General features: G+C 28.8%; 1 protein-coding gene and 1 long non-coding RNA gene across 4 annotated transcripts in view; one reads left to right on the forward strand and one right to left on the reverse strand.

The window, feature by feature from the left end:
- The window catches only part of LOC149055929 (uncharacterized), a 38,098-nt gene extending 25,671 nt beyond the window's left edge, over positions 1-12,427 (reverse strand). The window contains exon 1 of the long non-coding RNA XR_016191395.1: positions 12,084-12,427. This is a non-coding gene — a long non-coding RNA (uncharacterized LOC149055929). The remainder of the gene's footprint in view (positions 1-12,083) is intronic.
- The window catches only part of LOC107163721 (serine/threonine-protein phosphatase 2B catalytic subunit 3-like), a 61,695-nt gene continuing 59,866 nt past the window's right edge, over positions 10,928-12,756 (forward strand). The window contains exons 1-2 of one of the 3 annotated variants that reach the window (XM_089225619.1): positions 10,928-11,095; positions 11,442-11,680. In XM_089225619.1, coding sequence (XP_089081745.1) covers positions 11,632-11,680 — 49 coding nt within the window. In that variant the 5' untranslated portion in view covers positions 10,928-11,095; positions 11,442-11,631. The remainder of the gene's footprint in view (positions 11,096-11,441; positions 11,681-12,756) is intronic. The other 2 variants (XM_089225620.1, XM_089225621.1) reach the window with 2 other exon arrangements.

Genomic DNA, 12,756 nt, shown 5'->3' on the forward strand with positions numbered 1-12,756 from the left:
TCATTTATTATTCATAAAATAATTATTATAATTTATAATTAATGTAAAGCCTTATATACTTTAAACATACCATTCGTTTTTATAGTTACCTAAACAATGATTAATTACATTTTAAAAATGAATCTATTTTTTAATTAATTTCATTCACTTCAAAAGTTATTACGCTGAGCAATTGAATTTAAAACGCGAGTTCATACTCGTTACGCGATTAGGTTACCTTTTGGCCAAACTATTGTAGTTTTTGAGTAGGGTACAATAAGTTGAGCGTTAATTTCACAAATTGGTGTTCTATAAAAAAATAAGAAATTAAAGAATGCTCGAATGCATTTAAAACCTATACACATTAATAAAATAAGTGATACCTAAAAATTATATACATTAATATAACTATATGTTAGGAGCTTCTTGCAATGGGTAGCCAGCTAGGAATACCTACCATATTTTTTCATGAACAATTAGTATTGGATAGTATATTATTTGTTCTATATATTTAGATACTTTAAACATATAAGTGATAAATAAATAAATAAATAATATAATTCAAAAATATTAATGAGCTTTTTTAAATTTATTTATTTAACGTAAATATAGTAAAAGTAATAAGTATTTATGCTTTTGTTATTCAAATAATCTTTACGGTAACAAATATAAAATACGTACTTAATTACAACATTTAGTTTATAACTAACTACTTATCAATTATTATTACTTTATAAGTCTTGAATATTTCATACCGAATAAAAATATTTATAACTATAACTATGATTATTAGTCGATTTATGAATAATTTTAAACAGAAAATAGTCTTGATTTGAGAAAATATTTTCTCAGTTATTAAGGACTTAAGGTTTTTAGATTTTTTTTTTTTTATCTGATATAAAAACGCTTTGAAGTTTGTACCCATCAAATTAAAATAGTTATTATTTATTCAATTTTGATTGATTATAAACATTCAAATTTAATTTAATTATAACAATGCACAATATTTAATTTGTTTTATTGAGTATCTAGTGTAGTAAAACATGATTCTAAAAAAATGTAAAGTTTGGTTTATTAAATCGTGTTTATCTTGATCCTTTGATCAATTTAATGTTTAAAATCAAATAAATTATGAATAGTTAAATTAAAGTGATAATTGTCTTGAAACTTTTTAAACGTTGAGATAAATTGACTTTTTCTTACAAAAAATTTAAGTGTAATAAATAAAAAATTGACTAGTCATTTTATTAAATAATAAATTACTACTATTCACTATATCTATAGATGTTATATAAGGACAACCCTTTATTTGAATTCTGAGATAATATTGTTTATTATTTCGATTATTTGATGCATCATGATTCATATTATGAGGATTTAATTAAAGATTAATAACTGTTAAATCATTGTATTTTTGAAACGATTTGAATACAATATTCATTTATTATACCTTTTAATCGTGTATAGTGGTGACTCGATCATACTAAATATGACTATTCAGTATTCATATATCCTTTCAGTATAGTATAATATACCTATATTATGACAATGACAGTATGCACTTACAAAAAATATTTTTAATTTTTATTGAGTTACTTATGTTAGTTATGTTATTAGTTAGTTATGAGTGACTTATATATGATGCACATTTTAAATATTCTACTTTAACTTAAAAATACATGCATTATAATATTGAAATTTAAAATTATATAATGTGGTTATAATATATACATATAATATTTTTGGAAAAAAATAGTTCAACCTATTAAAACTAGTTATAGAAAAATAAATTAGTTGTAGTTATATGATTGTCTTATAAAATATCCTCACCTTAGAGGCAGATACCTACTGGCTTCTAACATTACTAATATATATTTTACCATTATATATATATATATATATATATATATATATTAAGAGGGAGACCAAACTTTTCTTTATACTTTATACTTATGCAATTGTTATTTGATGAAACTATAAGACAATAAGACATAATATTATAATATAATAGGTATTTAATACACATATTATACATGAATACAACTCAATATTACGATAAGTCGGCTGTATCAAATAGTATGTAGTATGCCATTATGTAGCTACCTATTATCTACGTTATATATAGTAAATTTGTTAACTTTATAGGTTAATACTTATGAGTAACTTATGTAAAATATGTCAACCTTATAAATAGTTAATATATCATATAATACGAATTTTTATATATATAAATAAGAGAACTTTAAAATTTTTATACCTACTGGCTACAGAAAACAAAAAATTACGTGTAAATAGCAAAAAACAAACATTAAATTAGCATGATCCTTATGAACAAATAATATTAGTAACAAACAACCTTGTTGGTATTAGAAACGAAAATTTGTCAATTTATAGATAAGGAATAACACTATAGCCTATAGGATGTAGATATTTAATATGTTTAAAGTTTAAATGATAATAAATAACATTGTTGATTCACACTGATTCGTTTATTGAATCTATTATAACTACTTGTATATTTTAATTCATTTCTTAAACATATAAGGTAAATCTACAGTTAAATATTTACTTTTACCATAATATACTTGAGCAGTTCAATTGTTGATTATATACTTCACGTATAGTTATAAGTTTTGAAAATATTTTAAATAAAATAAATAAATTATATCAGTATCTTAAGTAAATATAATATGTGCTACTTAGTCAACTATTTTTATTATATTTGTTTTATATAGAATATTAATAAAAGTAAAATCTAATTTTATTATAAAGTATATTATATTATTATATAATTTCAATTGTTAAGTATTTATACTTTTAGTATTTAAAAAAAAAAAATAAATGCGCAAAAAAAAAAATACCACATTAATTTTTCATATCCGTACAAAATACCGAATACATAAAAGCATATAATAACATACATGACTATATGGGTGTTGTCAACAATCAGTAAAATAAGAATGTGATAGGTATTCAATTACAGTGCTTAACTACTTTAATATTAAAGTTATTAGATTATATTATTATACAATAATACATGTCTACAGCTTAGTATACAAGTTATTCATTTGATTTGTGTTTTAAAATAATTTTAAGTTGAAATCATAATTTTAATTAATCCAGTTTTTTGATAATTTATGTAAATATCTTTATAAATTATTTCCTATTTTTAATGCATTATTTAATTCATTATAATACGACATAATACATTATCTTTAAACTAAAGTTTGAGTAGTTATCGATATGTATATTTATAAAAGTTATTATTTTTACGAATTATGTATATAAGTATAGGTAATATATATACAGTGTGGACCACCACATTTTCCCGTGTTAGACTTATCAGAAAACAGAAAAATACGGTGACCTACTCTGTATTATATAGATAATTTATTGGTACTTTGTGTAGTTTTTATTTACTATTAGTCATCGTTTAGATATAGTACTCAAGTACAGCTTGTTTACTAAATATGTTCTTTTAAAAAATGTAGATAATCTATAGGTAGGTATTAGGTTTAGGTACTAAGTTTGGGTGAGTAAAAAGAAAAAAATCGTGCAATTTATATTTAGTTATATACCTATATGAAACTGAAGAGGTATTACACAATATAGACAATGATGAAAGACAAAGACAAAATAAACTTACAAGCCGAGTTATAAGAGGCTTGAGGTTATTATAGCTATATATATATATATATATATATATGATTCGAAAGGTACCTATATAGTAGAAAGACCAGAGTTAGTTGTCACAGTTTTTTATTTGTAAACACAATAGTTTTATTTTTCAAGTAGCATTTGCCATATTATTCAAAATGTCATCTTTAGAATATCCTATAAGAAAATAAAACACAAATATTAAGTAAAAATAGATTTTTATTTTTATTTTTTAAATATAGAATTTTTAACCCTTCGTCTTGACAATAGGGTTGGTTGTCACACCATATATGGGTTAGTTCAGATAGTTGTAACAGGTAAATCAAAATAATATGATTAACATCAAAGTTAAACTTTTGGTTTTAACGTTAAATTTGAATCAAATTTTATACTGTTCAATGCAAATAAACTGAATCCATAAATAATAAACAATAAGTTAATATAATGTAACAAATTTAAATAATATTATGTTCAAACCTTTTAAACATAAGTGACAACCTCATTATTTGTGGAAACAAACCTCGTTAGTCATCATTCTACTATAGTTGATAACAATTTAACTTTATTATTTATCATTGAGTGCAGTCGAAAATGACACACCAAGATATATAGGTATAAATATACTGTTGTAATTTACTTACACATCATAGGTGTAACTACGGGTTAGTGGGTTAGATCAGTTTTGACTAAAGGACTTATTTTGTACTAAGAATTTTTTTCATACATATCATTTGGCCTGTCCTAATAAAATTATCTAGTTTCGTTTATGTACTTACATGTAATTTAGTTAATAATAATAAATAACGATAGCTGTACAATATATTATAAAATGCAAGTATCAAAAGTTTTTACGTAATTACGTTAAATACGTTTTAATTACGACTTTTTACTCAATAACTTATAATATTGTAACACCTAACCCCGATCTTCTAAATATGTAAACATGATTTATATAATTTATAGTTACTTATGAACTGTGTAACATTAATTTCGTTAAAGCAGAATAAACTCTGAAGTCTTATTATTAATGAAAGTTAAATGTTAAGCAGAACTAATAATGTTTTAAGTTGTAACTTATACTACTATTTGGGAAACCTGTTGTATTTACTATTTAGCTAAGACAGCGAGAAGTTTAATGTTCTTTTATAATTTTAACCGTAGGGAGCTTCAAGATGCATACAGTTCAAAAACTATGAAGTTATAGTTTACATAAATTTATTAATATGCATAGATAAATAAGATACAACACAATGTGGTTTCAAAAGATTTACATATCATAGTCATCCCGAGTTCATTAGTGTGCTAGATGTAGTTGACAAAGAACTTCCTATACTGAACTTGACATGGTGTATGATGTGTCTCTTTCATATAATAGTTAATTATATCATGGGTGTGTGACGTGTGCATTGTGTATATGAACGGAAACTCCGAATTTCTATAATATGTTCAGTAATCACTAAGCATTATGAACTATAAGTACCTACCTGTGTTTATAGTTTAATAAAATATTCGACATCCTGGTCACACCACTACACCAGGTAGATAAATTAAATGTAATTTTAAAATATAATCTACAACTAATGGCCCAGTAGCCGGTGTATATACGTTCAATAAAAATTAAAAATAAATTAAATGTAAATCAAAATTTTCAATGACCCTGTGCAAAATATAGCGAATAATAATATTATAATAATAATAATAAAATATTATAAATAAATAACAAAATTATTTTATTAATTATAAAAGAATTGTATAAGATATTTAATTTAAATTGATGTTTATAATATCTTATAGACATAATATAAATAATATATTATCAATTAATAGGATTCTACCCGTGCGTTTGTTGTCTCGTCTTAAATACGTATACGACATGGCAAATTTTCGTTCATTAGTTTCAACATGGGTGTTGTTAGTTTTGTTAATAGAGTACGTTAAACTATTATCAAATTTGTAGATAAGAACAGTATCTATGCTTAAGACATCGGCAATTGTATTATATTTTCATTAACAAGCAAGATGGGTATGTGGAATATCAAAAATTAATACCTTGCTAAAAAACCCATACCTGGCTTTAAAATTAAAATATCGAATAAAAACCGACACTCAAGCACTAATAATTTTTTTACATAAAAGTTTTATGGTGAGTCAATTTCCTCTAATATCAAAACTAACAACACCCTATTGAAACTAGTGAACGGAAATTTGATATGTCGTACGTATTTTAGATCGAGTAGCAGATTTGATCTAATTGGTACTTTGATAAAATACATCAAATTTACAAAATTTGAAAATCTTTTTTAGTTAAAAATGTATGAAATGTTCAATTTTTATAACTAAGGCTAGATAATTAACTACATATAATGTTTTTTCATAAGTAAGTCCTACTGAAATTTAAAAATTCTAAAAAAATAGTAGGAACACCTTTTTAGACATTTTGCCGTAATTTAAAAATATTATTAATAGGTAATTTTAATGTATATTATTAAATTTCATAGTTACATACAAAAAAGGTAGGTATATCAAAATGCAAAGTTTTCAACCAAAATTAATTAGCATTACTAAATAATAAATATTAATTGTAAAATATAAATTATAAATATATCATAAAATATACTTAGTCATGTAAGCTGACAACCCGTCTTCGCTCAGAATCGTTTCTCAAATGCAATGAATTATCATTGAATTCGAATTTAATATTACACAAATAACATTGACTTACTCAACTCCATAATGGCGAGATACACAGGTATACTCGATACTATTACAGTACAGCAGAGCGGTTATCTATACTTTCCCCTTTGGCCTTTTTTCTTTAAAAACACAATAAATATAAATTTTTTTTTAGTGATCTGTATAGAGTTTATACCAACGTAAAAAATTCTGTAAGTCTACACGGGCCTGGTAACGTCTTCTTATTTTAATAGAACAATATAATTATTTCTCATGCTATACACATCACCTACAATCTATGATAAAAATATGATAGTGGCTTTTTAATTTTCGTTTATTGTCACAAAAATACCACTACCATTTGCAATATTATATGTAAAATGTACTTATTTATAGTTACGTTATTTGAATATAAAACATTTTTTATTGAATTTTTTAACAAAAACAATAAATATGACTCCATGTCCCGATGTATAATATGATTTATTGCAAGCATAATCTATGCGCCCAATAGTGACATATATTTATATGTTTTTAGTGTTTTTACTCATGCTCATATTTTTCATGATTTATGTATCATTTTTATTTAATCCATTGAAGATAGAACGATCAAGTATATACCAATGTACTTCGTGAAATTTCGTATTTTAGTTAGTAATTATTATTTTTGTATAAAATAAAGTTCAATAACTATTTATCGCTGAATTTGTTTATTGCTCTAGTCTAGGCTAATGTTTTAACCAAATCATTATTATAACAGTTATATAAATTTAGTAATATATTTATTAGAGCATGAATTTATATGCATTTGCATATTTTTTCTAGATGATCATAATATGATAGGCTAATACGATGATATGAATGAGCTTTGAGCACATTAGGTATGTCTCGCATGGTATATAATAAAATTGTTCTTAAAATACAGTGCCTAAATTTTCAATTTTCAATTTTTTTTTATTTCCAGGCATTTTAATGCGATTTTACCGATTCTCGTTCCTATAGATTTTATTAATATGTTTATTTTATTGGTAAAATTTAAAAAAAAAAAAATTATATAAGTACGTCATTCGGGAAACATTTTTCAAATAATTTCCGTTAAACGTTCTACAGATAAAATGTATAACGTTAGTCAGAGGTGGTATAGGTATAATAATTAATAAGTAAAATATCTTTTTTTGTAAACGGCAATGCATTTTATGCATATTTTTACTTTTGAATGCATATAATTGGTTGGTTTTTAGTGCATATTATATATTATAAATTTGTGGACTCTATATATAGTTGTTATTATATTTGTATTATTTAATATCCTTGGTTTAAAAAATTTAAAAATGTTAATTGGTAAATTAATTATACAACAATCATATTATAGATAACAAAATATTAATAAATTAAATATAAACAAAACACAAAATTACAAAAATTCAAGGTCATATATCAACGTTCTTATCATATTTCAAACTCCGTATTGTTCTAAAACAAAAGGATCATTCGATAAGTTTGAACGGAAAGTCGGGATGTGAAAGGTCTCAGAGGATCTAGTATGGGTGGAACTCTAAGGCTTATACGCTCAAAGATTCGAGGTACATAAATCTTACCCTGAATTAATTTTAATAAAAAGTTATGATCGGCCTTTGACGCCTGTTATATACCTACATTATACATAGGTACCATACATAACCATGTGTTACCATACATTTTACTAAATAACGTATGTATATTTAATCAATGGTAATACCTACTTATAAATTATATATATATATATATATATATATATCAAGCGACAGAAGCCCCCTTGATAATTTGACATATTTTCGGCACTGCGAATGTAGTTAATTATACAATATATACGATGTACAGTGTTAAAATATAGTGATTACAATTAATGGGGGATGACATTGTTAAACTATACTGCAGATCCCATTATTACCAGAACCCTCTTTTTGGACAATTCGTTCCGTTTCTCTTGACATAAACTTTTCACCAATTATTGCAGATGACAGTTAGGGGACTATACTAGAAAGTTGTTCGTCTCACAACAGACTTATCGCTCTTAATTTTCGTATAACTGATAGTGTTGACACACACGTTTATATTTTATAAAAGTAACACACAATAATGATACCCATTCCAGCAGGTCGTCAGGAGGATATGGGGTGAAAGATATAATTTTGAGTATTCAAAGTGAAATTAAACGACTAGATTTTTCTATCATAGTCAGCGGTTGAGTTATTATATAATACATATTAATAAACTATTATTGGATTACTTTATAGGGTTAGATGATTTTTTATATGAAATTAATAATAACTAATTGATGTATGAATTATTAATATCAGAGTTTTTACATATACAGTTTTACACATATATATTATCTAAATTATTTCTTAGTTAAGAATAATAATTAGTTAAACCTTATTAAATAATTTTCTAATTTATTTTTATAGTACAGTACTATTAGTTTAGTTTTGTATAATGTTATTAAAAATGTATGTATAGACTGTATAGTGTTAAATTGTGTAAGCTCGATATTGAAAATAATTAGTCTACGTGGCCGTGGGGCGTGTATAATAATGACCCAAGGTTATGTGGGACATATACCTAATAATAGGGTCATGTAATATTTTGTTTTTAGGGTGTGTTTTTTAGATATTAGAAAAATGAATGTTATAAATGTATTTTCTGAACACTACTCGACTATAACGCCATAATGGACGCATTCTTCCATTACGTCATCCAATTTTTTTTTCTTGTAATCGCTTACCAAATATTCCGACTTTTTATTGCAGTTATATTTAATTTTATAGATTGTGCATTTTGCGCAAATCGAATTCATAATTTATTTTTAATTTTTAATAATACCCCCGAATTGTATCAGAATTCTATATGATGAATAATTACGGGACATATATGATTTTACAAAAAAATTGTTTTTATCACAATTTGACTATATTTTAAATCTCCTGTAACAGTTTTATACTAAAATAAGTTTTACTTACACTTAAGTATAGTTGAATATGTAAAATAAGATTTAGGTATATTAAAAATACAATATAATATTATAATAGGGCAATGAATTATAAGTATTAAAAGTATATCGTCTTGAGTTCCCTTGCATATAATAATATAATATTAAGTAGGTTTTTCAGTTAGATGCTGTACATTGTCACGTGACAATAACCAATTTTTTTTTATCAGGTACCTACTTAAAACGGAGAATGTATATGTTAGGAAGGCACGTGTAATATAAAAGAAAAACTATATATTTTATAGATTCGTTGCTCGTATATTATGTATAATAATAAAAAAGATTATTGGACGATGTAAAAAAAATGCAATATTTTTTGATCAATTTAGAGTATATAGAACACTGAAATGCGTTCTGCACTTATAAAAGGATATAAAATATTGATATTGCGCATGTATATAGTATAATCGTAATACAGCTGCAGCTGGTTATCAAATTATTTAGGTGCGACGATAAATTTAAAAAAAAATAAAAACGAACGCTTCGTAGTTGGAACTCTCGACGAGCGAAAGAGACGCGTTAGTACCTACTACCTATTGGTATAACGGTGGTCATGCGGTGTGGTTCGCGGGGGGCCTCGGGAGAGAACGATTTTTGTTTCGAACTGTCCCGACAACACGCGCGCAGCGTTCAAGCAGCACGTCGGCGACGAGCGCGCTGTTTATATGCATGCGCGCGCGCGCGCGCGCGTATTTTCCAACGACGATTGAGAATCCTGGTGTCGTTCGGGACCGGGCGAACTAGAGGGCGCTGATGCGGAGCAAGCGTGATGCGCAAGCGCACATCACTGCCATAACGATTTTATAACAAACCCGGCGCGCCGCGGTGACTGTCGGGTCGGCGGTGGTCGAATTAGGGGCGGGCGTGGTGCGGAGTTGCGCCTCGAAGTGGAGGGACGGTGGAGGCGGTGTTTTTTTATCATTATATCCATTCGCTTTCACCCTCCGCCCTCCCCGCACGGTCGCCTCTCGCCCATTTCTCACTCAGTTCCATAGTTCCATGGCCGCTTGCCCACTTCTCTCTCGCTCCCTTTTCACATACATTCACAAACACACACACACACACACACACGGTCTCGTATTCGTTTGCCCTCAACAGCGGTGCGTGCGCGTGCATACTTATGCGTGACGATATATTATAATAAAAATAATAAAATATCGAGATACGCATAATACTATAATAATAATATAATTGATTAAAATATAATATAATTATCGTAAAATAACGAGTGACAACGCCGCAGTGTTGTGCGTGTCCAGTCTATACGTATATTATAATAATACCATCGTCGTAAAAGACACACTAGACGGCGGGCGTGAACTTTATATAATAATATTGTAAATAATAATAATAATATTGTTTTTTTCACGCGGTACACGTCGTCGAACAGTGCAAGCTCACCCGATAATGACGACGACGACGACGATGGCCATCGTCACGGAGCGCGCGCTGGCCGCCGGGTCATCATCGTCATCATCATCATCCGTACGCGTACAATAGTTGACCGAAAAAAGAAATCGTCCGACGTCGCCGTCACCGCTGCCGCCGCCGCCGCGTCGCGCGCGCCTGCTGCCACCGCCGTCGACGCCGCCGCCGCCGTCGCCGCTGCTGTTGCTGCTGTGGCCGTCGCAGCAGTAGTAGTACACACGGACGAATCCATCACGGTGCCCCGCGATTATGCGGCCTGCTAGCGACGGACGATACGTGTGAACCTTAAATTGATAAAAAAAAAAAAAAAGAGGAGAGGAAATCGGCCGGGTGCGTGCAATCATTATATTTTCAGTTTTTTTTTTTCTAAACATTTTTTATTTTGTCTTTTTCGTTTCTTTTTCTTACCTATATGTATATTTATAATATATTAATGTTCTTCCCTCCCTCTCGCCATCATTCAACCCTCGCTTCACACCCCGCCCATCCATTTTTTTATGAGATATTGTTATTATCAACAACACATATAACAATGATATTATACAGTTTCTTTCGGCATATTTTTTTCGTAATTCATTTCTTCAAAATATATAATTATATTTGATAAATTATTGTTGTTGTTGTTGACGTAGTTTTTTATTTTTTTTTTCTGTTCTATTTTCATGGCCATAAATAGATAAAAAAAATTACTCGTTACGCGTTTAATGGTATACACGGTGTGACGACGACGACCCGTGGACGCGACACACAAGGCAGAAACAACGACCGGGTACGTGTCGAAGACGACGAGCGTCGAACAATCAGCACCAACAAAATCGGCGTAGCACCACATCATCGTGGCGAACGAGGATCGCGTCAGTCCAACAATGTCGAACAACAGCCAGAAGCTGCCGACCACCGAGCGTGTTATAAAAAGTGAGTTGTCCGATAAATGATAATATTATTGCGAAATAATAACATTATAGCGTAATAATTTAGTAATAATAATGCACATAACCCATAATAATATATTATTGCGTTTTCGATGTTTGCTTTTTTCTACATTTCGTTCTCGTTTTAACGATCGTCCTTTTTTTTTACTACCACCCTCGCTACCACGATCGCTGTTATACACTCGCCCGAATGTCTGTTTCAACTTTAAATATCGGTGCGTGGGTGCTGCCGATTGACAAGTTTTTCGCATTATCAACATAATATTATTATCATTATAGTTGTTTTTGTTGTTGTTATGTTACAGCAAAATATTCTCGTCACTTACCATTTTTGCTTATATAATAATAATATATTATATCACGAAATAATTTGACCGTAGACTTACTGGTTACTCTGATAACGGAACGGTGGCTGTTGCACCAGCTGCTGTTATAATAATTATATTATGTGTTTGTAGCTCCTTTCCGCCGTCATCGTCTGCATATGACACGTTCTCCTCCTACTGCTAAAAGACGTGACTCCCCCTACGATCCTCCCCACCAACAACTCCCGTCGAAATCGGGTCGACCGTTCTCGCGGACGGACGATGATGACAATTTTAATAATTCACGTGCATGGTGTGTATTATAATAAAGAACGCCGAAGCTCGATCAAAACATACAATATCGAAATCACGGAAAAAATAATGATTAGCGTTAAATCGTATCGCCACACGCCTCACGATGTGTGTGGAAGTAACGAGCGTTAATTCATTATAATATTGCGTTCTCAACGAAAACAATACTTACGTCACGGCGGCGGCCGTGTAGCACGGGCATAATATACGCATAAACGTTTCTAATGAATTTTCCTATAGATTAGAAAAATTGGCGGCGGCGGCGCATAATAAACACGCCCGGGCCATCTACGGGAGTGGGAAAGGTTACCGCCGCGTTTGCCCTGGAAATGCGTTATCACAGTTTTTTCACGTCCATTCTATATATATATATTAGGTATAACAGTAATATACGTAGAGGTACAGTAGGTACACATCATAATATATAGTATATACCTAGGTT

This window comes from Diuraphis noxia, unplaced genomic scaffold, assembly GCF_037042655.1.
Source record: "Diuraphis noxia isolate RWA-SAM2 unplaced genomic scaffold, SU_Dnox_SAM2 contig0004, whole genome shotgun sequence".
NCBI classification, from domain to species: domain Eukaryota; kingdom Metazoa; phylum Arthropoda; class Insecta; order Hemiptera; family Aphididae; genus Diuraphis; species Diuraphis noxia.